Here is a 25,565-nt window from a genome sequence, read left to right on the forward strand (position 1 = left end):
ATGGACTGGCAACCTGTCCGGGGTGTATCCTGCCTTAGAAAATGTGTGTGTGTGTGTGTGTGTGTTCTCTGTAGCCCGTTTCACCCTGAGATGCACTACAATCCCCAGCATGCATTGCAACATAGTGTGCAATCTGCCCCCCTTCCCCCAACTAGAAACTAGAAGGCAGTTTTAAATAAACAATTAATTTTTATTATGTAGAATTATTTCTGAATAAGTACTTAATGCCTATTTTACTGTTTGGCATATTTTGAATAAAAAATGGCCTGTTCCGGTCATGGCAAAAAGATAAGTAAAAATGAAATAAAAACACAGCTGGCCCACGGATCTGCTGAGATTTTTTAATAAGGCCCTTTCAGTGGTTGAGATTGACACCTCTGATCTAGAGGAATGAAGGCTGGAGCACCTGATCTCTTCTTCAGGGGAATGGAAGACCCACTCTACAAGCTGATGGGTGGGCAGGAAGATGTCTTTGCAGTCTGACAAGGAGAAATCGACCTTGATCCTTTGATATGGTTTGTGTTCATACTCCTGCAGATAGAGAGTGAAGTCATAGAGAGAGGAGAGACAAATAGAGAGGGGGGGGGCAGAGAGGGGAGAGGGGAGGGGGGGAGAGGGGAGGGGGGGAGGGGGGGGGCAGAGAGGGGAGAGAGAGGGGAGAGGAGAGAGTGAGAGGAGTGGAGAGAGAGAGGAGAGAGGACAGAGAGAGAGGGGAGAGGAGAAAAGAGAGAAAGGGGAGAGAGAAAGAGAGGAGAGGAGAGAGAGAGGGGGAGAGAGAGGAGAGGAGAGAGAGAATGAGAGAGAGAAAGGGGAGGAGAGAGAGAGGGGACAGGAGAGAAGAGAGAGGGAGAGAGAGAGAGAGAAAGGGGAGAGGGGAGAGGAGAGGGAGAGAAAGGGGAGAGGGGAGAGGAGAGAGAGAGAGAGAGAGAGAGAGGGGAGAGGAGAGAGAGGAGAGAAGAGAGAGGGAGAGAGAGAGAGAGAAAGGGGAGAGGGGAGAGGAGAGGGAGAGAAAGAGGACAGGGGAGAGGAGAGAGAGAGAGAGAGAGAGAGAGAGAGGGGAGAGGAGAGAGAGGAGAGAAGAGAGAGGGAGAAAGGGGAGAGGAGAGAGAGAGAGAGGGGAGAGGGCAGGGGAGAGAGAGGAGAGGGGAGAGAGAGAGAGAGAGAGAGAGAGAGAAAGGGGAGGAGAGAGAGAGAAAGAGAGAAAGGGGAGGAGAGAGAGAGAGGGGGAGAGGGGAGAGGAGAGAAGAGAGAGGGAGAGAGAGAAAGAGAAAGGGGAGAGGGGAGAGGAGAGGGAGAGAAAGGGGAGAGGGGAGAGGAGAGAGAGAGAGAGAGAGAGAGAGAGAGAGAGAGAGAGAGAGAGGAGAGGAAGGAGAGAGAGAGGGGAGAGGAGAGAGAGGAGAGAAGAGAGAGGGAGAGAGAGAAAGGGAGAGGAGAGGGAGAGAAAGGGGAGAGGGGAGAGGAGAGAGAGAGAGAGAGAGGAGAGGAAGGAGAGAGAGAGAGGGGAGAGGAGAGAGAGGAGAGAAGAGAGAGGGAGAGAGAGAAAGAGAAAGGGGAGAGGGGAGAGGAGAGGGAGAGAAAGGGGAGAGGGGAGAGGAGAGAGAGGGAGAAAGGGGAGAGAGAGAGAGAGAGAGAGAGAGAGGAGAGGAAGGAGAGAGAGAGAGGGGAGAGGAGAGAGAGGAGAGAAGAGAGAGGAGAGAAGAGAGAGGGAGAGAGAGAAAGGGAGAGGGGAGAGGAGAGGGAGAGAAAGGGGAGAGGGGAGAGGAGAGAGAGAGAGAGAGAGAGAGAGGAGAGGAAGGAGAGAGAGAGAGGGGAGAGGAGAGAGAGGAGAGAAGAGAGAGGGAGAGAGAGAAAGAGAAAGGGGAGAGGGGAGAGGAGAGGGAGAGAAAGGGGAGAGGGGAGAGGAGAGAGAGAGAGAGAGAGAGAGAGAGAGAGAGGAGAGGAAGGAGAGAGAGAGGGGAGAGGAGAGAGAGGAGAGAAGAGAGAGGGAGAGAGAGAAAGGGAGAGGAGAGGGAGAGAAAGGGGAGAGGGGAGAGGAGAGAGAGAGAGAGAGAGGAGAGGAAGGAGAGAGAGAGAGGGGAGAGGAGAGAGAGGAGAGAAGAGAGAGGGAGAGAGAGAAAGAGAAAGGGGAGAGGGGAGAGGAGAGGGAGAGAAAGGGGAGAGGGGAGAGGAGAGAGAGGGAGAAAGGGGAGAGAGAGAGAGAGAGAGAGAGAGAGAGAGAGGAGAGGAAGGAGAGAGAGAGAGGGGAGAGGAGAGAGAGGAGAGAAGAGAGAGGAGAGAAGAGAGAGGGAGAGAGAGAAAGGGAGAGGGGAGAGGAGAGGGAGAGAAAGGGGAGAGGGGAGAGGAGAGAGAGAGAGAGAGAGAGAGAGGAGAGGAAGGAGAGAGAGAGAGAGAGGAGAGAAGAGAGAGGGAGAGAGAGAAAGAGAAAGGGGAGAGGGGAGAGGAGAGGGAGAGAAAGGGGAGAGGGGAGAGGAGAGAGAGGGAGAAAGGGGAGAGAGAGAGAGAGAGAGAGAGAGAGAGAGAGAGAGAGAGAGAGAAAGGGGAGGAGAGAGAGAGAAAGAGAGAAAGGGGAGGAGAGAGAGAGAGGGGGAGAGGGGAGAGAGGAGAGAAGAGAGAGGGAGAGAGAAAGAGAAAGGGGAGAGGGGAGAGGAGAGGGAGAGAAAGGGGAGAGGGGAGAGGAGATAGAGAGAGAGAGAGAGAGAGAGAGGAGAGGAAGGAGAGAGAGAGAGGGGAGAGGAGAGAGAGGGGAGAGGAGAGAGAGGAGAGAAGAGAGAGGGAGAGAGAGAAAGGGAGAGGGGAGAGGAGAGGGAGAGAAAGGGGAGAGGGGAGAGGAGAGAGAGAGAGAGAGGAGAGGAAGGAGAGAGAGAGAGGGGAGAGGAGAGAGAGGAGAGAAGAGAGAGGGAGAGAGAGAAAGAGAAAGGGGAGAGGGGAGAGGAGAGGGAGAGAAAGGGGAGAGGGGAGAGGAGAGAGAGAGAGAGAGAGAGAGAGAGAGAGAGAGAGAGAGAGAGAGAGGAGAGGAAGGAGAGAGAGAGGGGAGAGGAGAGAGAGGAGAGAAGAGAGAGGGAGAAAGGGGAGAGGGGAGAGGAGAGAGAGGAGAGGAGAGAGAGAGAGAGAGAGAGAGAGAGGAGAGGGGAGAGGAGAGATAGAGATAGAGAGAGATAGAGATAGAGAGAGAGAGAGAGAGAGAGAGAGAGAGAGAGAGAGAGAGAGAGAGAGCACGAGAGAGCACAGAATTACTGTAACATCTGACAATAATGTGTGAACTTTGAAATGCTCCCCACAGGGCCTCACCATGTGTGGGTGACATCTCTCTCCTCGATAGCTGCGCACATCCTCCAGGTCAAGAGTAGCTGTGATGACCTCCTGAACATCAGAAACAAATGAATAAAGCACCTTCTAACTAGATTTTGAACAAGCCTAGTACAAACCAGGCCTTGCCCCTTGCGTACAGGGACTTTTCCAGATTCTCTGAATCTTTTGATGATATAATGTACTGTAGATGGTGATCAGTTTTTTCAGATTGGTGAACCTCTGCCCATCTTGGCTTCTGAGAGACTCTGCTTCTCTAAAACACTCTTTTTATACCCAGTCATGTGAGTTAGTTGCAAATTGCCCCTTCAGCTGTTTTTTATTAGTACCACTTACTTTTCCAGCCTTTTGTTGCCCCTATCCCAACTTTTTGGAGATGTGTTGTTGTCATCAAGTTATAATATATATATGAGTAAATGTATTTTCATGAAATAGTAAAATGTCTCACTTCCAACATCTAATAGGTTTTCTATGTTCTATTGTGAATGAAATATGGGTCTATGACATTTGTAAATCATAAATGACATTTATTTACATTTTACACAGCGTTCCAACTTTTTTGGAATTGGGGTTGTCTATAAACTATAATAGATATCAGGCCACAGCTACTGGTTCATATGCTATACCAGCTGAAATTTTTCCACAGGTATGTGTTTTGTCAGAGCCGTTACATAAGTATGCTACAAATAATCACATATAACATATAAGGTTTCATTCACATTTCAAATGAAGAAAAAAAAAAAAACACACAAACTTTCAATCACCCCCTACTGTCAAGTCTAATGCATCTGAAGCAGTCCACTTTCTTTTCAGGCAGCGGACCTAAATGAATGGCCAGACTTTAAAGGTTAGCCCCAGCCTAACACAGCCTAACACCACAGCAACTGCTGTGGTTCCTCTTGTATCGCCTGAGAAGTCACCTGTCTTGGTCCGCTGCATCAGACGAGGCTGCGGTCAAGGCACAAATGTGTGGGATGCACGAATGAGAAAAATAACTTGAGAAATTCAACAAAGCTGAAAGTTGGGATTTCATTTGAAATTCCTGTTCCACCTTAAATGGTACAGCAGTGACATGCAGGTGCCTGTACGAATGCTAGAATGTAACGGCTGCTCCATTTAAGGTGGAACAGAAGATTCAAACTAATTCAAAAAAGCTGCCCCCAATCACATTATCGCATGATAACATATTTCAGATGCACTTTAGTGGTTAAAAATAAAAGGATATCCCAAAATAATAAGTTACTGAGCACCTAAAATTGTTTTATTCAAAAATATACATCCCAAAACCTTCAGAAAATTGAATTATGTAATGATATAAAATTTTGGCTAGAATCATTTGATGGTAGTTGTATATAAAATAGAGAAAAACATACAGATCACGGCCAATATTGTGTCAATATTTTTAAAAAAGCAGCTCAGTAGATCAACACTCAACAAGTCAACTCAACCAAAACTTACAAAACTTGATCTTACCACATCATCAAGGGAGAACTGCTTGCCCTGAGCCACAATGTCTCCATTTATGGCAATCATAGAGCATCCATCATAGTACAGGCGATCTCCATCACAGCCTTTCTGATTAGCAAACAGGTAGATCCCTCCACTCTGGAACAAATAAGCTCAATAATACATCATTTCCATTAGCTGAAAAGGACAGTTTGACTGTAAAATATAGTTAAAGCTGTTCTTTGTGTGGTCAGCAGAGCCAGCTAGTGGTGACAAAGTAAAAACACATTTCTCTCTACTAAAGCAGCCGTATGCATGTGGAACTGACCTTTGTGGTGGCTGATTTCACCAAGTTGACCCTCTGGTCAGCCTTGCGAAGTTCGTGATAGCTGGCAGAGGAGTTCGTAAAGATCTCGACGCCATCTAAACCCATGTCAACGTGAGGACTGAAAAACACACACCAAAAGCAACACTACAGCAACAGCTGCTATAACGTTACATACATACATAAACATGTTTTGCACCATTTAAGTATATCACTGCTGTCAGAACAACCTCATATCTCCAAATGGCTAACTTTACAGGAGAAGGAAAAAACCTACCTTACTTTTAATGTAAGTCAATGGAACCAGAATTTTTTCCAAGTCATTTTGGGTTGATTCTTTTGCTGCGTTTATCATCAACTTTACACAACATGTAATGGACAACAGGTATTTTCAAATTATGGCAAGAACTGAAAAAAGACAAAAATGGAGATACAAGGTTTTGTTCTGACAACAGCGATATTAATTAGCATAATTAATCATTAGAAGGTGCAAGATTCTAGGTTTCATGTGTGCACAGCACATGAGTTTCGGCATGCTACAGTACCTCCTTGCGTTCCACAGCTCAGCACAGATCTCACTTCCTATACAGGTGTCCTTGGTGGAGAGAACTGCATCTCCAAACGGCACTGTGACCTGAAGGAGAGCATAATTTGACAGAAATCTCACCATTTCAATAAAGATAATAACTGATTACTTCATGAGGCTGTTAACTGTAAACCAACAATCTCCTTAAAAACACTGTCAAATCAAATGAACACAATTTCCCCTTTAGTCATTCAGCCTAGACTTTCAGTTGGTCTCTGAAGATTCCTTCCTTAGTTTTACACCGAGGCCAGTGCAGCTAGAAAGTAATGGTAGCTTAGCGTGGATCAAATCAATACTGTTTCGTCCATTTTTATGTTTGGAAGTTGCATGTTGGAGGCTACTAATAGGTGCAGTATAAGCATTCATCACTTGTTATCAACATTAGGCTGCATTTGTGTAATTTCTTTTTATGAAAATCATGCTCTGTTGTCTGTTAAAAAAGACCTGAGATCTCTGACATACTCATGCATCAGCTCATAGTGGAAGTCATAGTCTGGGATGGGGCTTCAGTCAGTCACATTGATATTGAAAGAAATGGAAAAGAAACAAATCCCCGCTGTCAACTTGCACCTATACTTGTACCATTTAGCTCTAAAGACATACAGATTCAAAAACTGATTTGATTGTTTCTAAGATGGAGGTAACACTTAATTTGAAGACTTAAATAAAACGCTATTATATTAATATAAGGGCCCTTAAAGCCGCACTATGTAAGATTTAGTTTTTTAAAAAATTGAAAGAAGTAGCATTTGCATGAGTCAAGGGAAAAAAAACACATGAAACATGGTGCAAGTCACCGTGTAGAGCCGATGTCAGAGTTTTTCGAACGATGTCATACGTCTTCACACATTTACGTCATACGTCCAGGCTCAAAAATGCAAAAATCAAGATTGTGCTGGTGAAGATTTGATGATATTAGTAGATAATTCACTTGCATCCTCAGAAGACACATCCTTCTTTCGCTTTGAACACTCTTTCAGCCCGCTTGCAATCATCAGATTCATTCACTCGTAAAAATGGATCCGAAACACAACTAACATTACAAAATGCTCTTCAGTACGCTGCATGCAATTACACGTTTCCACCAGAGAGGTCTCCAAATCTTCAAATCATACATAGTGCAGTTTTAAGCAGTATTTTACCGAGAGTATTTCTCATCCATTCAAGTACTTGATTTTTGTACACTAACTTGTCTATTTATACATGACACACAAAAAAAAAACATGTATGAAAAAATCATCACAAAGGTCAATCAGAATCTTCAATACCACCAATACATGGAGCTTGTAATTGGACCAGTTTTAATACATGAGAGTGATAACAGTGGTATAAACCGAACAAATATCCGTCACTTTGGTTTATGGCCCCTTATGACAATATAGTGTCATTTTCTACATAAAACCTCTTGTGTCATCTTGTGATCACTGGCTTAAGTTGTTCATAAATATCTAAATATTGCTTTATAAATATTCTATTCAACTCTCATAAGTTCCGCTACATGGTAGTGATGGTTTACATGGAACAAATGTCTGTTAGTTTAGTTTAAAGGCACTTGTCAATATAACGTCATTCATTTAATATCTTATGACGTCTCTTGTAAAAGTAGAGGAGGCAGTGGATAGGGCAAGATTGAGGCAGATGATCCACTGTGGCGACCCCTAAAGGGAGCAGCCAAAAGAAGAAGAAGAAGAAGTCTCTTGATTAAAGGCGTATTCTACTGATAAATATCCAAGTACTGCTTTGAAAATATTTTAGTCAGTGCTAATGCGTTATGATTTCTGTATTGTTTCTGTATTACTACTGTTCTGTAGACTCTTCACCCCCCTGCCCTCTGGGAGGCGCTACAGGAGCCTCCGGACTAAGACCACCAGGTACCGGAACAGCTTCTTTCCAACAGCTGTCACGCTCCTGAACTCTGCCTCCTGACATCTAAACAAATAACAATGGACTGTACCCTAACACACACCAATAACACACAGACTTACACACCACTCAACACCACTTACCGGCACTTACATCTGCTGTATATACTGCCCATTATTGTATATACTGTGTAAATACTCTACCTGTTCATAAGTACATACTTATCCCCCTTCATATTTATAACCTGTTCATAGTAATTTATACCCCTTCATATTTATAATCTGTACATTCTTGCTTATAAACTGTATAACCCCCTTCATGTTCATACCCCCTCATATTTTTTTAACATGTATATACTATACTTACTGTACATTGTAACATACATATTTATATTGCTGCTAAGCACTTCTGGATGGATGCAAACTGCATTTCGTTGCTTTGTACCTGCGACATACGCAATGACAATAAAGTTGAATTCTATTCTATTCTAATTCTATTTAGGTCGCCTTCGAATAAAATAAAGAGATGCAACTGCTAACAGTTTTTACTAACAACCAATGTTGTCAGACCAAATTTTTAAAAATTTTATATAATTATGATGACGATAATAATAACAACAATACTAATGATTACTATTACTATTTTTTTCTATTTGATGTGGTATGTGCTTCAATCAATATGTAGCATGTACATTAGCCATGTAGCTCCAGTGCAAAACAAGAGGCAAACATTGGACAGCACACACGGCTTGGCTGATTGAGTCCATTTTAAAGCCTTCACTTTCAATCCCTTTTCACAAATGAGCCACATATTACCAGTCTTTTGTTTTGCTGAAATGCTGCAAGTTATTTCAGTGTGGAAAACAGACGATCCTCAAGCAGGCTTTGCTACTGGCATTATTAACTGCACAATGCACTTTACTGTAACCACATTGCCTACGGTGGAATGGCATACTTTACCTGTCCAGTCACATCCTGGATCATTCTAGGCAAAAAGTACTCCTCAATATGTCTGTGAAAATAAAAGATAGGCCCATTGCTCATGCTGGATTATTCTTTAAGAGTCCTCTGTACATGGGTTATGCTATGCAATGCCGCCTTAAAAAAGTGCTGTGTAAAAATAATCAGTGCATAACACTCATTATTTTATGTACCTGGGCTGACTCCACGCTGAAAACCAGCGGAATTCCCTGTTGTTTCCATGATTAGCCAGAAGCATTTTTGGCCGAATCAGTAGGATCTTCCTGTCACAACAGCAAAAGTACAGTTTACCTTGTGTAAAGCTTGACCTGTATCGGCTTAGGGTTATAAGTTAAGCAATCAATGAGATACGGTGACATTTTTTTAGTACAAAAAAATACAGAGAACTGACACTTATTTGATTTGTCAATACCAAAGACTAACTTGTTCAGGAAAAGGACTCTGCAGTTATAGCGGACATTGTGGTGCATAACAGGCCTGCAAAGAGAAGAAATAAGCATTACTTTGCATTGATATGTAATCAAATCAGTGCTGCATTAAAAGGTGTTATAGGGTTTTCACGATTAATCACGAATAATCACGGATCAAGTCGATCACTTACTTTAATTCCTAAAAACGATAATGAATGCCACTTCTGCTTTTTCTCAATCTGTGCATATGTTCTTAAATTCACCTTTAAAGGCACTTGCTCTAAACACGATACCCATATGTTTCAAATCAAAGTGCATTGTTTTCTTTGTCGCTACTTTGCAACCATTTTAATAGCTGTAAACTTTTAACACACTATTTCATGTGTCTCCAATGTTAACTGAATGAAGAATGAAGGGGTTCTGACATGATGGGTCAGTCCTTAGTCCACTGGGGTTTTTCTGAACCCCTCTTCATAGGCTCATAACTCCTGATGTAAGTCAGATAAGATCTCGCAAAAGGGCAACAGATTCATTTGTTTGAACTGTATTTATTCACTGGATTATTAGACAAACACAATTTTTGATGCATAGGCGAGTTTGTAGACCCCAGAGCATCAAATTGACCTTCTTGGTGAAGAGGCAGTGACTATCTGGCTGTCTGTATATTAATAATATCTATATCTTAAATTCTACGAACTACTTTTACAGTAAGAAACACCCTAAAAGAGAGAACCATTTTGCTGATAATATCTTCTGGAATTTTCCAAGGCTATGCATGGTTTGTTACTTTTCAGTTCTTTTCATCATTTGGTCTTAAAAACTAATAAATTAGCAAATTAACTACAAAATAACTGGGAGGTTCCACGTTCATTAATATACAGTAACAACCTTAGACTCAATCAACATATTAGTATAGGTTTGAGACTCACATGCCAACATCACATATAATATCCTGAGTCACTGGGGACTCCAGCAGCTGTTTGAGAACTTGGAAGCAGTGGAGGAGCGTATCTGATTCATAGAAGTGGTCAGCACATCCGTATCCACTAAAAAACAGAACAAAACAATAAAAAAACAGAAATGGTGCAATTCACTGTCAACAAAACAGGCAATTAGACTTGCGTTTAAGTCTATTCTAGATATTCCAAACAGATGGTCATCAATGAAAGGCTATGTCCAGCAAAACTGTTTAAACCACTGGTCACCAACCCTGGTCCTGGAGACCTACTTTACTGCAGGGTTTAGTTTCAACCTGCATCTAACATGACACCCCTCCTTTTTACCTGATACCAATGCATCTGATCCAGCCAATCAAGGCCTTCTAAAGAAGTTAATTAGCTGGAGAACACGTAGCACATCATGGTTGGTGCTGGACTCTGCAGGAAAGTAGATCTCCAGGACCAGGACTAGTGACCACTGATTTAAACTGTGATTAAATGCAAACTGTGCTCAGAAAAAAAGGATCAGTCTGCAGTCACTTCTAACATGAATGCATGAATAGCATAAATTAAATAAACTAAGCTAAAACTAAGCTAAAGAACAGAGCTGAGCACTCAACCCATTAATGTCAACATGTCCTATATTATGTTCTCTGGACTTGCCTAAGCACAAATCTAACATATAATAGAAATACCACACAAATATTTAAAACTTAATATACCATATTGCATTTGATTTTTGATCATATGAGATTAACTGCATCAAATTTAAAGGGAAATACCACCAATTTCTCAAAATGTCTGCATAATTCAGAGGCTGAGACATAAACAAATGAATTCAAAGTGGTTTGATGTGAAATGGTTCCTTTGTAGAGAAACCTCAAGGCTCTGATTTCTTTATAGTGGTGGTGATAGGAACCAGGGGTCCCATTGTCCACAACACAAGTATAACCATTTTATTTATTATCCAAAACAACCAATGAACCTACACGTGAAAACTGAGATTTTATATGTATTTTTGACGGTAAAATAAGGGTGAAGTTTTCTTTGGGCACTATTTAGCCTTAGAACATTCTTCCACCATAAATAGAATGAAATAAATTGATTACAATACAAATCTTTATCACAAAACTATAGTAAAACAATTTCTCTGACATCAGGCTGAGCATTCATAACCATCTCAGGTAATGACTTCCTGCGTGCAAGCTTTTAGAGGCAGATGTCTGGCTCCTATCACCACCGCTGTGAGCATGTCTGACCCTACAAGTTTCTCTAGAACGGGGCATTTCACACCAAACCACTCTCAATGACTTTGTTTCCATCTTAACCATTTAATTAGGAAGACATTTGGAAAAATCGGTGGAGCTCCCCTTTCAAACGGGCACTGTTAGAAACTCAGCCGAGACATAACTTCACAAAATGTCACTTAAGTGCAATCAGGAAAGGGATTTTTTGCTATTACTATTATTATTATTATACTAAATGTAGTTATTGGACATAGAAGTGGGCGATATGGCAAAAATATGCTGCAGTACTTCAAGAAATTCTCACGACACATGATATGCCATATTTATTTTTCACACATTTGGTCATTTGGAACAGAAGAAAAAGGATCAGCAGTGCTACAATTTAAAAATGCTATCAAAAGCAGGTACACAGTGATTTTTATTCAACATTTGGCACATTATGTTGAACTAAATCCAGTTAAACAGGGCTAATTTTGCTCTGTTAATAATGAAACATGCAGCTGGTCGAAAGATATACATGATACATGCATCATTTAATCACACAAGCAGGAGTGAACAGGAGCTTACTGTAAATCAGACCTGTGGATAATCGGTGTGATCATATGCTACTAAGTTAGATAATAAGGAAACTACCAGATTTCCAGTTCTGGTCCCAGTCTGTACTTGGCCCCACTGGCTTTGGCTATCTCAATACCTGTTTATGGAGAGCAAGGTCCAAGTTAGCCATGTGAATCAGGTCAGGGTGCTATATTATATTCCCACAGCTCGAAAAAGGTCCTCTTACAATAAAGCAGCCATATAAACGTGCAGCATGCAAACCGAACCAGTCCTCGTCTTTTCCTCGCAAACATAAACTTACGAGCTTTGAAAACTTACTTTTCAGTATTCTCAACACATTGCCGTCAAAATCTAAAGCCCACTGATTTAAGGAGCAAGTGGCCACTGTAACCTTGCGACCCATGCTGTCGAAAAATTGGCAGTTTAGAAAGATTTAAAGCGGAGCCTGAAACACACAGAGCAACGCTCAGACCTCCTCCCTGTACCAGCAACAACCGCTTCTCCGCCCTCCGCTTCCCTCATCTGAACGCCACAGTAAAAGTCCTTCGGCTGGTTTAAAGATAGCTTGTAGTTTAAAAAAACTACATAATTAAATGCTTGAGATTTGTGAAAAGCTCCGTTTTAGAGAAATGTCCGAAGTAGCGCTGCTGTGTCTGATATACTCGTACCAGTGCAACACACACTAACACGTCCGTTGATAGTGGTGGTGATAGGAACCGGAGTTAAATGCCAAAGCACCTTCACAGAAAGTTATTACATTACATGGTTAGGTATACACTGCCTGATTTCTGCCTGATACATTGTTTTGGCGTAAAATATATTTTAATCGACTCATTTATGGCGGAGGTGTACAGGCAGGGCGTTATATGGCAAAAAAGTTCCTAAATTAAATGTCTTTATTTTTTTTTCAGATTTGTAGATATGTCAATAAAATGGACATCATCAGTCTATAGGATTCCCTACATTGAACCTTTTTTTTTTTTACATCAAACCACTCTGAATGTCTCTGTTTACACCTGAGGGACAGATTTAAGGGACAAGTTGAAAAAATGGTGGAATTCGCCCTGAAATATCATTAAAGTTTGTCTAAGATCTTCAGAAGATTTGATTTTCTGTGTGCAATTGAAATGCTATTAGCGCTTAGGCGCGTTTTATGATATTTGGGACGCTATTGTTTGAATAACGTTTGAATAAGGTGCATATATGCAAACAAAACATTAGAGCTGCTACATTTTCAAACTTAGCCGAGCCACTGACGTCACCTTAACCCTGACCAAAGACATCATAAATAAATAAATGAATGAATGAATGAACGAATGAATGAATGTTCCAATTTAAAACAGATTGTTCAAAATGTTCCCAAGTCAGCACAACTACTGAGTGAGCTAAACGTTTGCACACATTGAAGAAAAATGTTTATGGAGGGTCTTTTTTATGCTCTGTATTATTATTTTCACGTGAGGCTAATTCCATATGAGAGAAGCCTTCCCTCCCAGCACCACCAGCTCCGGTCTCAGAATAGGGTGTACAAAACAAACAAACAAACAAAGTAATCATCATCATGAATAAATAAAGCATTTTTAACATTTTACTTCCAACAATAAAAATATATATTTTATTGTAGGCTTTCATTCTAAATTCATTCTTTTAAATCCACTAAGGACTTAACGTTACTGTATAATGAGGATAAGAAAAAGACTTTTAATTATATTTTATTTAGGGACTTTTCTCTCACTTCTTTATCACTCAATACTGATGTTGAAGGGTAATTATATATATAAATATATATATATATATATATATATATATATATATATATATATATATATATATATATATATATATATATACACACACACACACACACACACAGACAAACACACACACACACACACACACACACATCAATTAGCATAGCCTTCAAGCCCATCCATCCATCCATCCATCCATCCATCCATCCATTTTCTAAGCCGCTTCTTTAGCCTAACTTTTTATTATTATTTCTCTGCGTAAATCTAGCGCAGATGTGCGCTCATGATGAAGCACCGCAAAAGCCTCATCAGGTGCTTATGGCTTCAGGCCACCGCTGTCCAATCACTGATGTCGATGTCAGCTGCGCTCAATCCTGATTGGACTAAAAAGCCCTCCTACACTGCGTAAGTGCGAAGCTGGAATTTGTGTCCAGTCCTTTTTTGCGCTACATCGTCAACATCTGGGCAACACTGACATCGAAGGACGTGCAGCCCGACGCTACTACATCACAGTGAGTTAAATCAAGTGAGATTATAAACCTCGCATTATCGAGATCATTAGAGTATATTAACTAAATAAGGGTGAAATGACACTGTTGTAATGCTTTGTGCTGCTGATCTGCGCTGATTTGGCAGGTAACGTTTTTCCAGTCCCTGCACTGAGAGCGAAGGGGAGCCGTAATGCTCGAGTGGACTGATTAGAGACTGTGTATCATGGTAGATTCCTCACGACTGGTGACATGACCATGAATGGAGGTTGCAGTAAATGCTGTCAGAGTACGCTGTAACCTTACAGCAGCATGCGGAACTCCGATCCTGGAAGACTAGATTCCTGCACAGTCTGGAATTTTTCCTCCTCAAATATACGTTTATTTCTTAGTCGATAGGTTTAAATAGTTAAAAGTTCATCACTGCTCGTTCTGGGCCCCCTTTTACCCTGTTCTTCAGTGGTCAGGACCCCCACAGGACCACCACAGAGCAGGTACTATTTGGTTGGTGGATCATTCGTAGCACTGCAGCAACACTGATGTGGTGGTGGTGTGTTAATGTGTGTTGCGCTGGTCTGAGTGGATCAGACACAGCAGTGCTGCTGGAGTTTTTAAACACCTCAGTGTCACTGCTGGACAGAGAATAGTCCACCAGCCAAAACTATCCAGCCAGCAGTGTCCTGCGACCACTGATGAAGCAGCAGAGGATGAGCAATACAACCAGTGCAGCAATGGGTGAGCTATCATCTCTGGACACAGTGTTAAAAAACTCCTGAAGGTGAAAGGAGGCCAGTAAAGTATGTAGAGAAACAGATGGACTACAGTCTGTAACTGTAGGGCTACAAAGTGCACCTATATAGTAAGTAGAGCTGATAAAATGGACAGTGAGTGTAGAAACAAGGAGGTGGTCATAATGTTATGCCCACAGAAACTGTCCCAGAGCGAGCAGTGATGACCTTCTTAAAAGTTATGGCTGACCGGTGGATGCACTTCAGATACATTAAATAGACAGCGTTAAAGGAATGTCTCACTGAAGAAGCACATTCTCCCAATTTACTTGTACCCCAAACCCAGTCACTCAGCCAAGACATGTTTGGTGTATGTAGTTTGCTGCAGTAGTTTTGCAAGACGGCTACAAGAGTTTCAGACACCGAACATATCTTGGCTGATCGAACTATGTTTCAAGCAGTCGTCACAAACCTTACACCTGAAGTTTGACCTTCCTATCCCCACCAGTCACCAGTCCATCGCAGGACCTTCCTACAGATTCCACAATTTGCCTTGATCTCGATTGGCTGGATCCAATGTATCAATGATAGGCAAGGGGGATGCAGCATGTTAGTTGAAGCTTGGACCTCAATTGAAATGAAATTTGACTAAGCCAGCACTTTAAGAAGCTTAAATAGGTTGTTTTCTCTTATTTAGTTTAGGTGTGGATGTAAATGTGATTTCACCCTGTTCTTCAGTGGTCAGGACCCCCACAGGACCACCAAAGAGCAGGTATTATTTAAGTGGTGGATTGTTCTCGGCATGACGTGGTGGTGGTGTGTCTGTGGTCTTAATGAACAAGCTGATGCAGTATCTCAAAGGAAGATTTGCTTTCGGACTCACTTGCTCTCGTTGTGGCCAGGTGCCAAAACCTTACAAAACAGCAGTGTCCACAGTGCACAGTGTCCACAGGACAAAACTTGGTCAAAGGTCAGGGGATTGGAAATTGTGAAGCTGGACAGACTGATATTTCACTGTATTGTGTGTAATACATCAGAATACTTTACAATCTTACGTTCTGGTTCCTGGCTTTGCCATAGCTCTTAAGCTAGTGTCATTAGCTGCATGCTATATATTAGCTGTATAGCTGTATATTAACATGTTGTAACAGGCTGATGTGTTCTCTTCAATTCTCAAGTCCACGCAATGCCCTTTGATGTCTCTTTACCCCGGAGGGTGTTATAAAAGTTACCCCAAGACAGATAACTCTCTCTGCGCTTCTCTCATTCTTTCTCCACTAGACAGCCATGACTACTGTGGAGTCCGTTAGGAAGCGCAATAAGGCGAGGTCCAATGGCGCCGACACTGGTCCGAAAGGGAAGAGAGAGGAGCTTGGAAAGTGGGGAAGGGCATGGTAAGTCACAGTGTTGGGCAGAATTCAGGGATGAAATACTGAACACACTATTCTAAATGTTTCATTAACATATTCCAGTACAATACACAAAGTTACATATCGCTGTTGTGGGAACAAAACCTCGTATCTCCAAAATAGTAACTGTACAGAAGTACAGTTCTTTCATTTGAATGTAAGTCAATGGAATCAGACATTTTCCCAGTCATTGTGGCCTGTTTATTTTGGTCCATTCATCATGAAATTTCCATACAGTGTAAAGGGCCACAGGTATTTTCAAATTATGTGAAAAACAGAAAAACGACAAAAATAGAGATACGAGGGTGTTCCGACAGCAGGGATATTCAGAATACATTGATAATACATGTTATAATAATGGAAAACCTCTGCTGTTGTAATTTTGATCAAATTCACACTGATCCTCACTGTTCCTGATGGCACTTTTCTTCATGTAATTCTTCTGTCCATATGTTTAATAAAAATCAACTTACTTTAATGAAATTACAAAGTTCTCAACATTATTTTGCATCGCCTGGCCTGCTTTAGTCCACTGCTGCTCCCGTATGACTTTACAAGCCATGCCCTGATTGTAATGGTGCGGAGCGACGAGGCGGACGCATGTGCTGAGATAAGGGACTTTTATTAAGGGCAAATCCAGGTTCATAGTCGAGACGGTCCAGGTTCAAACAGCCAACACGGAAAGAATGCAGATCAGACATGACAAACAGAAACACAGAACCTCAAACAAGAATCGAACACTACAAACATCCTAGCAACAAAGACCAGCAAAGACAAGGGGCAAACACAGGGCTTAAATACAACAGGGATGATGAGGGACAGGTGGAAACAATCAAGGGCGGAGTCACGAAGCAAGGGGCCGGACTAGTTGAAAAACAAATGCACGTGGAAGATCAAAACAAAGGGGCAGGTGGAGGGTCAGTGGGTAAACAGAAACAGCACATGGAGTAGTGGGAGGAGCCAACCAAAGTACACAAATGTCTTATAAACCTGCAATGTCCATAGTCTAACAGTAATCATCATGGAATGAATGACCTTCCGAAATTCACTGAACCAGGAGCACCCTCAGGCCTCGCTCACGCCTGCCACTGACGTATGTCTAGGGTGATGCTGCCGCAAGTGGACAGCACTGCAGGGTGTGAATGGGGTCCAGTGTGTCTTGGAGATGCACTGTGACCTGATCCGAACTGCACAGGTCCACCAGTTTGTAGAGGAATACTAATGGATACCGGTGTGGCGGGTAGTGGGTTTTTTTGAGCAGCACCATAGAAGAATCCCAAAGAGTCATTTTTGATCGGACGTATGACGAGACCTTTAAAGGAAGAACTGTCTTTTTATTTATTTAATTATTTTTGATTCAGATTTACACGCAGCTTACATACTTACTTTGATGTTAACATCTCAATCATGGTAACATATATTAATAATAAATTACATTTTATATTAAGATGAGATTATGCACCTTTAATAAGGTCTGAAGAACTTTCAAGTAATATAAAGGTACTGCACCCATTTAAGGGGTCTTCCTAAGGCCTTTACATTGTGCAGAGGTTCTTTAAACTTCAGAAAGCTTCTTCGCCCTCGTACATGTAGTTTATAAAAAATAGTCCCCTAAAGAACCGTACACTGAATGGTTTATAGGGCAGTAAAAGTGGTTCTTCTATGGCAAAGTGCTTTTGGAGAGTGTACAGAAATGATTACTTGGGTATTTTTGATTGACACCAAATGCCGCGAGTGATTGCTGTATGTGTGGCACCATTCCTCCAGACATGAAATCTGAGTATAAGCGTTCCCTGGAATTGTGTTTGAGATGCAGATAAATGGCAGGTGTAAGCAGCTATTTGTCTCATGACACATATGCAATCAAGTCACTTGAGACAGGTGTTAATACCATCAGTACTAACAGTCCTGTCTTGAGCCAACCCCACGGCAATGTAATAACAAAACCTAGTGATAGACACAGCAGCATGCTGTGTAGTTGTTATTGAATGTTCTGTCCATCATAGACGCGAACAACTTGCAATCTGGGAATTTGGGAAAATTACACAGACATATTATCCTATATGACCTGGTCAGTAACATCCATTACAAATGATTAAGTGACCCTTATTAGTCCCACAACAGGGAAATTTCACCTCCTCATTTTACCCATCCGTGAAGTGAACCACCACATACACACTAGGGGGCAGTGAGCACACTTGCCCAGAGCGGTGGGCAGCCCAATCCGCAGCGCCCGGGGAGCAGTTGGGGGTTAGGTGTCTTGCTCAAGGACACCTCAGTCACGTGCTGTCGGCTCTGGGGATCGAACCGGCGGCCTTCCGGTCACGAGGCTGGATCCCTAACCTCCAGCCCATGATTGCCCCAATGATGTTATAGAACTTAGAATTAGTATGAGAATATTTGCAGTTCTTGTTCATGGAAAAAGTATCGGGAAAAGGTTCACTAAATACGTTTTAAAAGACGAGACACAAACTCAAGCTGGAACGGTTGTGCAATTTGAAATGTCTCTATTACACAAAGTGCTCGTTGCATCTCATTTAAGCCTCTTTCATCATTGTTTTCTTTACATGCCAGGGAGGTGGACTGGTTCTCTCTGACTGGGGTGGTTCTGCTGCTTTGCTTTGCCCCCTTCATCGTTTTCTTCTTCGTTATGACCTGTGACCAGTACCAGTGCTCCATCAGCCACGTTCTCCTGGACATATACAACGGAGACGCCTCCCCACTGAGCATCTGGAGCCGAGCCCCTTCCTTCACCTGGACTGCTGCCAAAATCTACGCTTCCTGGGTTACTTTCCAGGTATAGTAGAATTATGGGAAATACCACTATGATGTTGTCAATGAAAAATGACTGGAATCTGAAACTTTGAATCTGGCCTCTCTCCTCTAGGTGGTGCTGTATATGTGCATTCCAGATGTTACCCATAAGTTCCTGCCAGGCTATGTAGGAGGGGTTCAGGAGGGAGCACGTACACCAGCAGGTGGAGGGTTTAGTAGTATCATTTTCTAACAAGTTTGGGAATAAAACAGTAAGAAAATGTGGAAATGGTCTGTTTTTAGGCTGGTTCTGCAATGGACGTATCATGAGGCGATGTCCACACTTACCTAGAGGGCTTAAAGACATAATTTGGCGTAATTGACGTAAAAAAAAAATAAAAAAAAAAGACCCCACAGGTTAGCATTGTCATGTTTATCTTATACAGCACCATACAAAAAAGCTTCAAGAAGGTTGCTGCTGCTGTTTTAAGGCAACAGAATTTTGTCCATTTTTATAGTTAATAATATGTGACAGTTAATTTATAATATATAAGCTTCCATAACTTTATAGCCAAATAGCCTTTTTGCTCCATTGCAGATCTGATTGATTATGTTTGAACTAAAAGAAAAAACACACACACACACACACACGCGAACACACACACACACACACACACACACACATGTTTTCTTAGCCGCTTCTCCCTCAGGGTCGCGGGGGCGATGCTGGAGCCAATCCTAGCAGTCTAAAAGAAAAACAGTGCCATTTTTTTTGCTGTACTGTCACTTTAAGTACATCCTCAATACCAGTGCCAGATGCAGACATGAGAGAATTAACAGGCTGGGGTTGGTTTTCATCTGATTGGTTGTAAGGCTACTCAGTCTGCTTAGGTTCGAAGTTAAAACTGAAACTTACATCTCCTGTATTGCTTTCTTTCAGGCCTCGTAAATAAGTATGAGATTAATGGTCTGCAGTGCTGGATCATAACTCATGCTTTATGGGCGGCCAATGCTTACTACTTCCACTGGTTCCCTCCGACCATTATCTTCGACAACTGGATCCCGCTGCTGTGGTGCACCAACATCCTTGGCTATGCTGTGTCCACTTTCGCTTTTGTCAAGGCCTACTTGTTCCCCACCAATCCAGAGGACTGGTGAGAATTCAGGATGTTGTTTTACTGTAGATGGCGCCATCCAGTTACTATGTCAATGGAGAGGAATTCCACCAATTTTTCAAAATTTCTGCTTCATTAAAAAGTGGAGGGGTGTGATCATAGAGAAACTTCGAGTCAGAGTTGGTGATGGGAACCAGACGTCTGAAGCATTTAATGTCTCTATGAGCTGTCTTACATAAAGTTATAGCATGATGGTTATGAATACACTGTCAGATACTTGAGATTTTATGATCGAAAGGGGGTTGGTTACTGTAGTGGGTAACACTTCTGCCTTCTACGCTGTAGACTGGGGTTCAATCCCCACCTGGGTAAGCACCCAACACTAAACCAATAAGAGTCCTTGGGCAAGACTCCTAACACTACCTTCGCCTACCTATGTAAAATAATCAAACTGTAAGTCGCTCTGTATAAGAACGTCTGTCAAAAATGCCATAAAATGTAAATCAACAGGTGCATCAAAGGCATTGCATGGCAAAATAACAAAAAAAATAGCACTTTTCACTCAGAAAATATGTGTCAGCAAGATTCTATACAGTTAACTATATAACAATGACTCTGTGATATGGAAATGCTCAAATAAATTGCCATAATTCCCCTGTAATGACTGACTAATCTGCTATCTGGCCTTTTGCAGCAAATTCACAGGAAATATCTTCTACAACTACATGATGGGGATTGAGTTCAATCCACGTATCGGAAAGTGGTTCGACTTCAAGCTCTTCTTCAATGGTCGGCCTGGTATTGTAGCCTGGACTTTGATTAATTTGTCTTATGCTGCCAAACAGCAGGAGCTCTATGGCTATGTGACCAACTCTATGATCCTGGTCAATGTGCTGCAGGTGAGCCATTCTGCCACTAGATGGCAGTGTGTATTCAGTTGAACTGACTTTACCCCACACTGTGGGTACTGTAATGACAGCAGTGTTCTGTGTAAGTCATTCATACAGGAGATTTTAATTGATTGGACGAGGTGCATTATATAATATGCATCAGTAATGTCACCATGATGACTCCTGGAATATTTATTGGCCTTTTTCTTATCTCAAATGAATCTCTCTCCTACAACAGGCCATCTATGTGTTGGATTTCTTCTGGAATGAAGCCTGGTATTTGAAGACTATTGATATCTGCCATGACCACTTCGGCTGGTACCTGGGCTGGGGCGACTGTGTGTGGCTGCCATTCCTTTACACGCTACAGGTCTTGCTCTGCTAAACGTTTTAAAGCCATAAAGCAACAGCACAAAAAAACGAATGTACACAGTTTTCCTCCACTCGTAGTTGATCATATGCTTCTTTAGTTTTGCTATGAAGCTAATGTAAAATTGACAGTATGTTAATAGTAGCCACAATAACTTGAAACCTGGATTCATTTATAGCCAATGCTATATTACCATTTCATGCGACTGATATAAATGATTCCAGTCAGGTCACCTGGGTAGTTACAAAGTATGACTCAATCATTCATCCCATTCATTCTACCCCTGCGCCGGCCCTGGTGAGATATTTAGATGTTCAATTTGCACAATGCTAATTGGTGACGTATAGGTTTGCATTACTTGTTAGCTTCATTAGCCTTCAGTGCCACCTAAGTTGGTGTCCAAAGAAACTTTGGACACCAACCATATCTTGTCTGATTGACATCATTTGTGCTAAGGGTTAAAACTGTAAATATGATCATTTTCAAAACTATCCTTTGGAACTATACAGTAATATATGAGTTTTGCTTTGGTTCTGCAGGGCCTATACTTGGTCTACAACCCCGTCCAGCTCTCCACCCCTCACACTGCAGGGGTCCTCATCCTCGGCTTGGTAGGCTACTACATCTTCCGTTCCTCCAACCACCAGAAGGACCTGTTCCGCCGCTCTGATGGCAATTGTAAAATCTGGGGCCGTAAGCCCAGCTACATCGAGTGTTCGTACCGCTCGGCAGACAGCACCATCCATAAGAGCAAGCTGCTGACCTCGGGTTTCTGGGGGGTGACCCGCCACATGAACTACACAGGTGACCTGATGGGTTCTCTGGCTTACTGCCTGGCCTGTGGTGGCCAGCAACTGCTGCCCTACTTCTACATCGTCTACATGACCATCCTGCTGGTGCACCGCTGCATCCGAGATGAGCACCGCTGCAGCAACAAGTACGGCAAGGACTGGAGACGCTACACAGATGCTGTGCCCCAGCGCCTCCTCCCAGGCATCTTTTAGAAACAGTGGAAATGGAAAAGGAGGTGTGGGGGTGCTTACTTTCTTCTGAAACGTTTTCTTTTTCAGATTGCTGTAGAAAATTAGGGATGGCCGAACCACAATCATAGAGGATCAGGTTAACTATATGCAGATGCATATAACAATGTTGCCTTTCACAAGTTTGTTTCAATGAATTTGATGCTGCAAAAATGAAAAAGAAAAAAAAGATTGTAGCAGGTAATTGTATAAGATATCAATCTAATGCATCATCCAGGTGTGTAGTGATAATATTATCACAAATATTAGATTATTTTATTTACTTAACACCAGAAATGTCTTGAACCACACCTGTCATTTCTGGAAGAGCACAGTTTTACAATAGCATGTTGAAGAACGGGCACAAACAGGGGCTTAGATTAGAGAGCTTATTTAAAACGAATACAAATTTGCTTTTATTGATGTCGTCGTTTAACAATTTATGCTTTAATAATAACAACTATTTCCCCTTTAATGTGCACAAGAAGACTTTTAACACTAATCAGTATGGGGTATGTAGATGCTAGCAATCATATCACTCTGTATTGGATCAAAAAGAAAGTCAGTGGTATCGCCATTTAAGTCACAAGGTTCAGCACAGTTTTAGTGATTTCCCCACACTAACAAAGTCAACTCATTAGTTAATGACCAGATTTAGTGTTTACACAGGGAAATCACTTAACTGTGGTGGACACTGGACACCCTTACAGAAGAGTATCAGTGAATATTTGCCTTTTGTTTGCCCTGGAATTGATGCTGCTGAGTGAATTATTGTGAGTTGCTCAGTAGCAATCAGAATGACTTTTATTTAGGTGTTTATGGTTTTAGTGCAGTTTTGTTTAAAGCTGTCTACCTCATTACACTACCTTTTCAAGCTTTCATGGAAAATAACTGACGATATGTCAGAGTCAAACTTAAATGACATATTTTTATGATTACTTTGTAGTATGTGTGCATATGTTCATTACATGCTTATCAACGTGATGCTTGGCACTTAAAGGCAAATTGCCGTTTTATACACACAGCTTGCATACATACTGCCACTTCTTCACTGGTGAATGGATGCTCAAATTTTCTGAAAATGCATTGAAGAACTTTTTAATTTAACTAGACCTTTTTCACCTTTTCTATCATTCATCTGAAATATTCCCCACCTTTGTGGCCACAAGGGATGTAAACATTCTACAGGGCAAAACTCACTTTGTATGTATCCTTTATTTTTACATATTGTAGAGTTGCTATTTTATAACACCTGAACAGAGAGTTTCCAGGCTGTGAACATTTTGCATTTGCTACTTTTGTGTGTTTAAACAATAAATCTATAAGCTGGTTCCAAGATCTTAAACAAATCTTATTTTAAAGTTTCTTTCTCCGGCCTTGCCTCTTCTGGTTTCATTTCTTGAGTGATGAGTTTTACCAGATATTGCCAGCAGGTGGCAGAAAGGTCCAACTTATAAAACCTGATCTAATTCAATGATCTCAGTCTGGCCAGAGTCAAAAGTTGTTAGGTCATCTAGAAGAGTTTTTTTTCCTTACCTGTAAAAAAGCCACTCTTTTAAAAAAGCTGCTTTTTTTTTTACCTCTGTCCACTCTGTATTACTGCTTGTAACAGCACAGGAAAAGGTCAAAAGTAGAGCATTTTTACCTCTATTTACCCTACATTACCACTTAAGTCATATAACAGCACAGGGCAAAGTTAAAAGTAAAATATTTTTTACCTCTATCCACTCTGCTTTACTGCTTAAGTCACATAACAGTGCAGGACAAGATTAAAAGTAGAACTTTTTTATCTGTATCCACTCTACATTACTGCTTAAGTCACATAACAGCACAGGACAAGGTTAAAAGTAGAACTTTTTTATCTGTATCCACTCTACATTACTGCTTAAGTCACATAACAGCACAGGGCAAAGTTAAAAGTAAAACGTTTTTTACCTCTATCCACTCTGCTTTACCACTTAAGTCACAAAACAGTGCTGGACAAGGTTAAAAGTAGAACTTTTTTATCTGTATCCACTCTACATTACTGCTTAAGTCACATAACAGCACAGGACAAAGTTAAAAGTAGAACTTTTTTATCTGTACCCACTCTACATTACTGCTTAAGTCACATAACAGCACATGGCAAAGTTAAAAGTAGAACTTTTTTATCTGTACCCACTCTACATTACTGCTTAAGTCATATATCAGCACAGGGCAAAGTTAAAAGTAGAAGTTTTTTATCTATATCCACTCTACATTACTGCTTAAGTCACATAACAGCACAGGACAAAGTTAAAAGTAGAACTTTTTTATCTGTACCCACTCTACATTACTGCTTAAGTCACATAACAGCACATGGCAAAGTTAAAAGTAGAACTTTTTTATCTGTATCCACTCTACATTACTGCTTAAGTCATATATCAGCACAGGGCAAAGTTAAAAGTAGAAGTTTTTTATCTATATCCACTCTACATTACTGCTTAAGTCACATAACAGCACAGGACAAAGTTAAAAGTAGAACTTTTTTATCTGTACCCACTCTACATTACTGCTTAAGTCACATAACAGCACATGGCAAAGTTAAAAGTAGAACTTTTTTATCTGTATCCACTCTACATTACTGCTTAAGTCATATATCAGCACAGGGCAAAGTTAAAAGTAGAACTTTTTTATCTGTACCCACTCTACATTACTGCTTAAGTCACATAACAGCACAGGACAAGGTTAAAAGTAGAACTTTTTTATCTGTATCCACTCTACATTACTGCTTAAGTCACAAAACAGTGCTGGACAAGGTTAAAAGTAGAACTTTTTTATCTATATCCACTCTACATTACTGCTTAAGTCACATAACAGCACATGGCAAAGTTAAAAGTAGAACTTTTTTATCTGTATCCACTCTACATTACTGCTTAAGTCATATATCAGCACAGGGCAAAGTTAAAAGTAGAAGTTTTTTATCTATATCCACTCTACATTACTGCTTAAGTCACATAACAGCACAGGACAAGGTTAAAAGTAGAACCTTTTTATCTGTATCCACTCTACATTACTGCTTAAGTCACAAAACAGTGCTGGACAAGGTTAAAAGTAGAACTTTTTTATCTATATCCACTCTACATTACTGCTTAAGTCACATAACAGCACATGGCAAAGTTAAAAGTAGAACTTTTTTATCTGTATCCACTCTACATTACTGCTTAAGTCATATATCAGCACAGGGCAAAGTTAAAAGTAGAAGTTTTTTATCTATATCCACTCTACATTACTGCTTAAGTCACATAACAGCACAGGACAAAGTTAAAAGTAGAACTTTTTATCTGTACCCACTCTACATTACTGCTTAAGTCACATAACAGCACATGGCAAAGTTAAAAGTAAAACTTTTTTATCTGTATCC

The 25,565-nt window shown here is 41.2% G+C and overlaps 2 protein-coding genes across 9 annotated transcripts in view; one reads left to right on the top strand and one right to left on the bottom strand.

The window, feature by feature from the left end:
* The window catches only part of nadsyn1 (NAD synthetase 1), a 29,004-nt gene extending 16,856 nt beyond the window's left edge, over positions 1-12,148 (bottom strand). Inside the window, exons 1-11 of one of the 4 annotated variants that reach the window (XM_017709780.2) lie at positions 11,978-12,148; positions 11,735-11,795; positions 9,846-9,962; positions 8,930-8,983; positions 8,680-8,769; positions 8,486-8,537; positions 5,623-5,711; positions 5,081-5,198; positions 4,780-4,911; positions 3,289-3,360; positions 407-531 (exon numbers count right to left, since the gene is read on the bottom strand). In XM_017709780.2, the coding sequence (XP_017565269.2) occupies positions 407-531; positions 3,289-3,360; positions 4,780-4,911; positions 5,081-5,198; positions 5,623-5,711; positions 8,486-8,537; positions 8,680-8,769; positions 8,930-8,983; positions 9,846-9,962; positions 11,735-11,795; positions 11,978-12,062 (995 nt within the window). In that variant the 5' untranslated portion in view covers positions 12,063-12,148. Of the gene's footprint in view, positions 1-406; positions 532-3,288; positions 3,361-4,779; positions 4,912-5,080; positions 5,199-5,622; positions 5,712-8,485; positions 8,538-8,679; positions 8,770-8,918; positions 8,984-9,845; positions 9,963-11,668; positions 11,796-11,977 lie in introns of those variants that run through there. The other 3 variants (XM_037545041.1, XM_017709781.2, XM_017709783.2) reach the window with 3 other exon arrangements.
* Positions 12,149-13,833: 1,685 nt separating this feature from the next.
* On the top strand, positions 13,834-23,528 carry dhcr7 (7-dehydrocholesterol reductase). 5 transcript variants are annotated; one of them, XM_017709778.2, is made up of 9 exons: positions 13,860-13,922; positions 15,324-15,398; positions 15,908-16,020; positions 18,610-18,832; positions 18,923-19,013; positions 19,730-19,943; positions 20,599-20,803; positions 21,033-21,164; positions 21,704-23,528. In XM_017709778.2, exons 3-9 carry the CDS (start codon positions 15,914-15,916, stop codon positions 22,166-22,168), a joined length of 1,437 nt encoding a protein of 478 aa, XP_017565267.1. In that variant the 5' UTR covers positions 13,860-13,922; positions 15,324-15,398; positions 15,908-15,913; the 3' UTR covers positions 22,169-23,528. The 5 variants fall into 5 exon arrangements, with proteins under 5 accessions (XP_017565265.1, XP_017565266.1, XP_017565268.1 ...); XM_017709776.1 differs by lacking the exon at positions 15,324-15,398 and having other exon boundaries at positions 13,834-13,922; XM_017709777.2 differs by lacking the exon at positions 15,324-15,398 and having other exon boundaries at positions 13,834-13,922; positions 15,912-16,020.
* The last annotated feature ends 2,037 nt before the right edge of the window (positions 23,529-25,565 follow it).

This window comes from Pygocentrus nattereri, chromosome 15, assembly GCF_015220715.1.
Source record: "Pygocentrus nattereri isolate fPygNat1 chromosome 15, fPygNat1.pri, whole genome shotgun sequence".
Taxonomy (NCBI): Eukaryota; Metazoa; Chordata; class Actinopteri; order Characiformes; family Serrasalmidae; genus Pygocentrus; species Pygocentrus nattereri.

Excerpts from the sequence above, each read along its gene's own strand:
- dhcr7 (XM_017709776.1), top strand. The coding sequence starts at position 15,914 with ATGACTACTGTGGAGTCCGTTAGGAAGCGCAATAAGGCGAGGTCCAAT. Across the intron at positions 16,021-18,609 it reads GGAAAGTGGGGAAGGGCATG|GGAGGTGGACTGGTTCTCTC; the intron begins GTAAGTCACAGT and ends TTTACATGCCAG. Across the intron at positions 19,014-19,729 it reads GGGAGCACGTACACCAGCAG|GCCTCGTAAATAAGTATGAG; the intron begins GTGGAGGGTTTA and ends GCTTTCTTTCAG.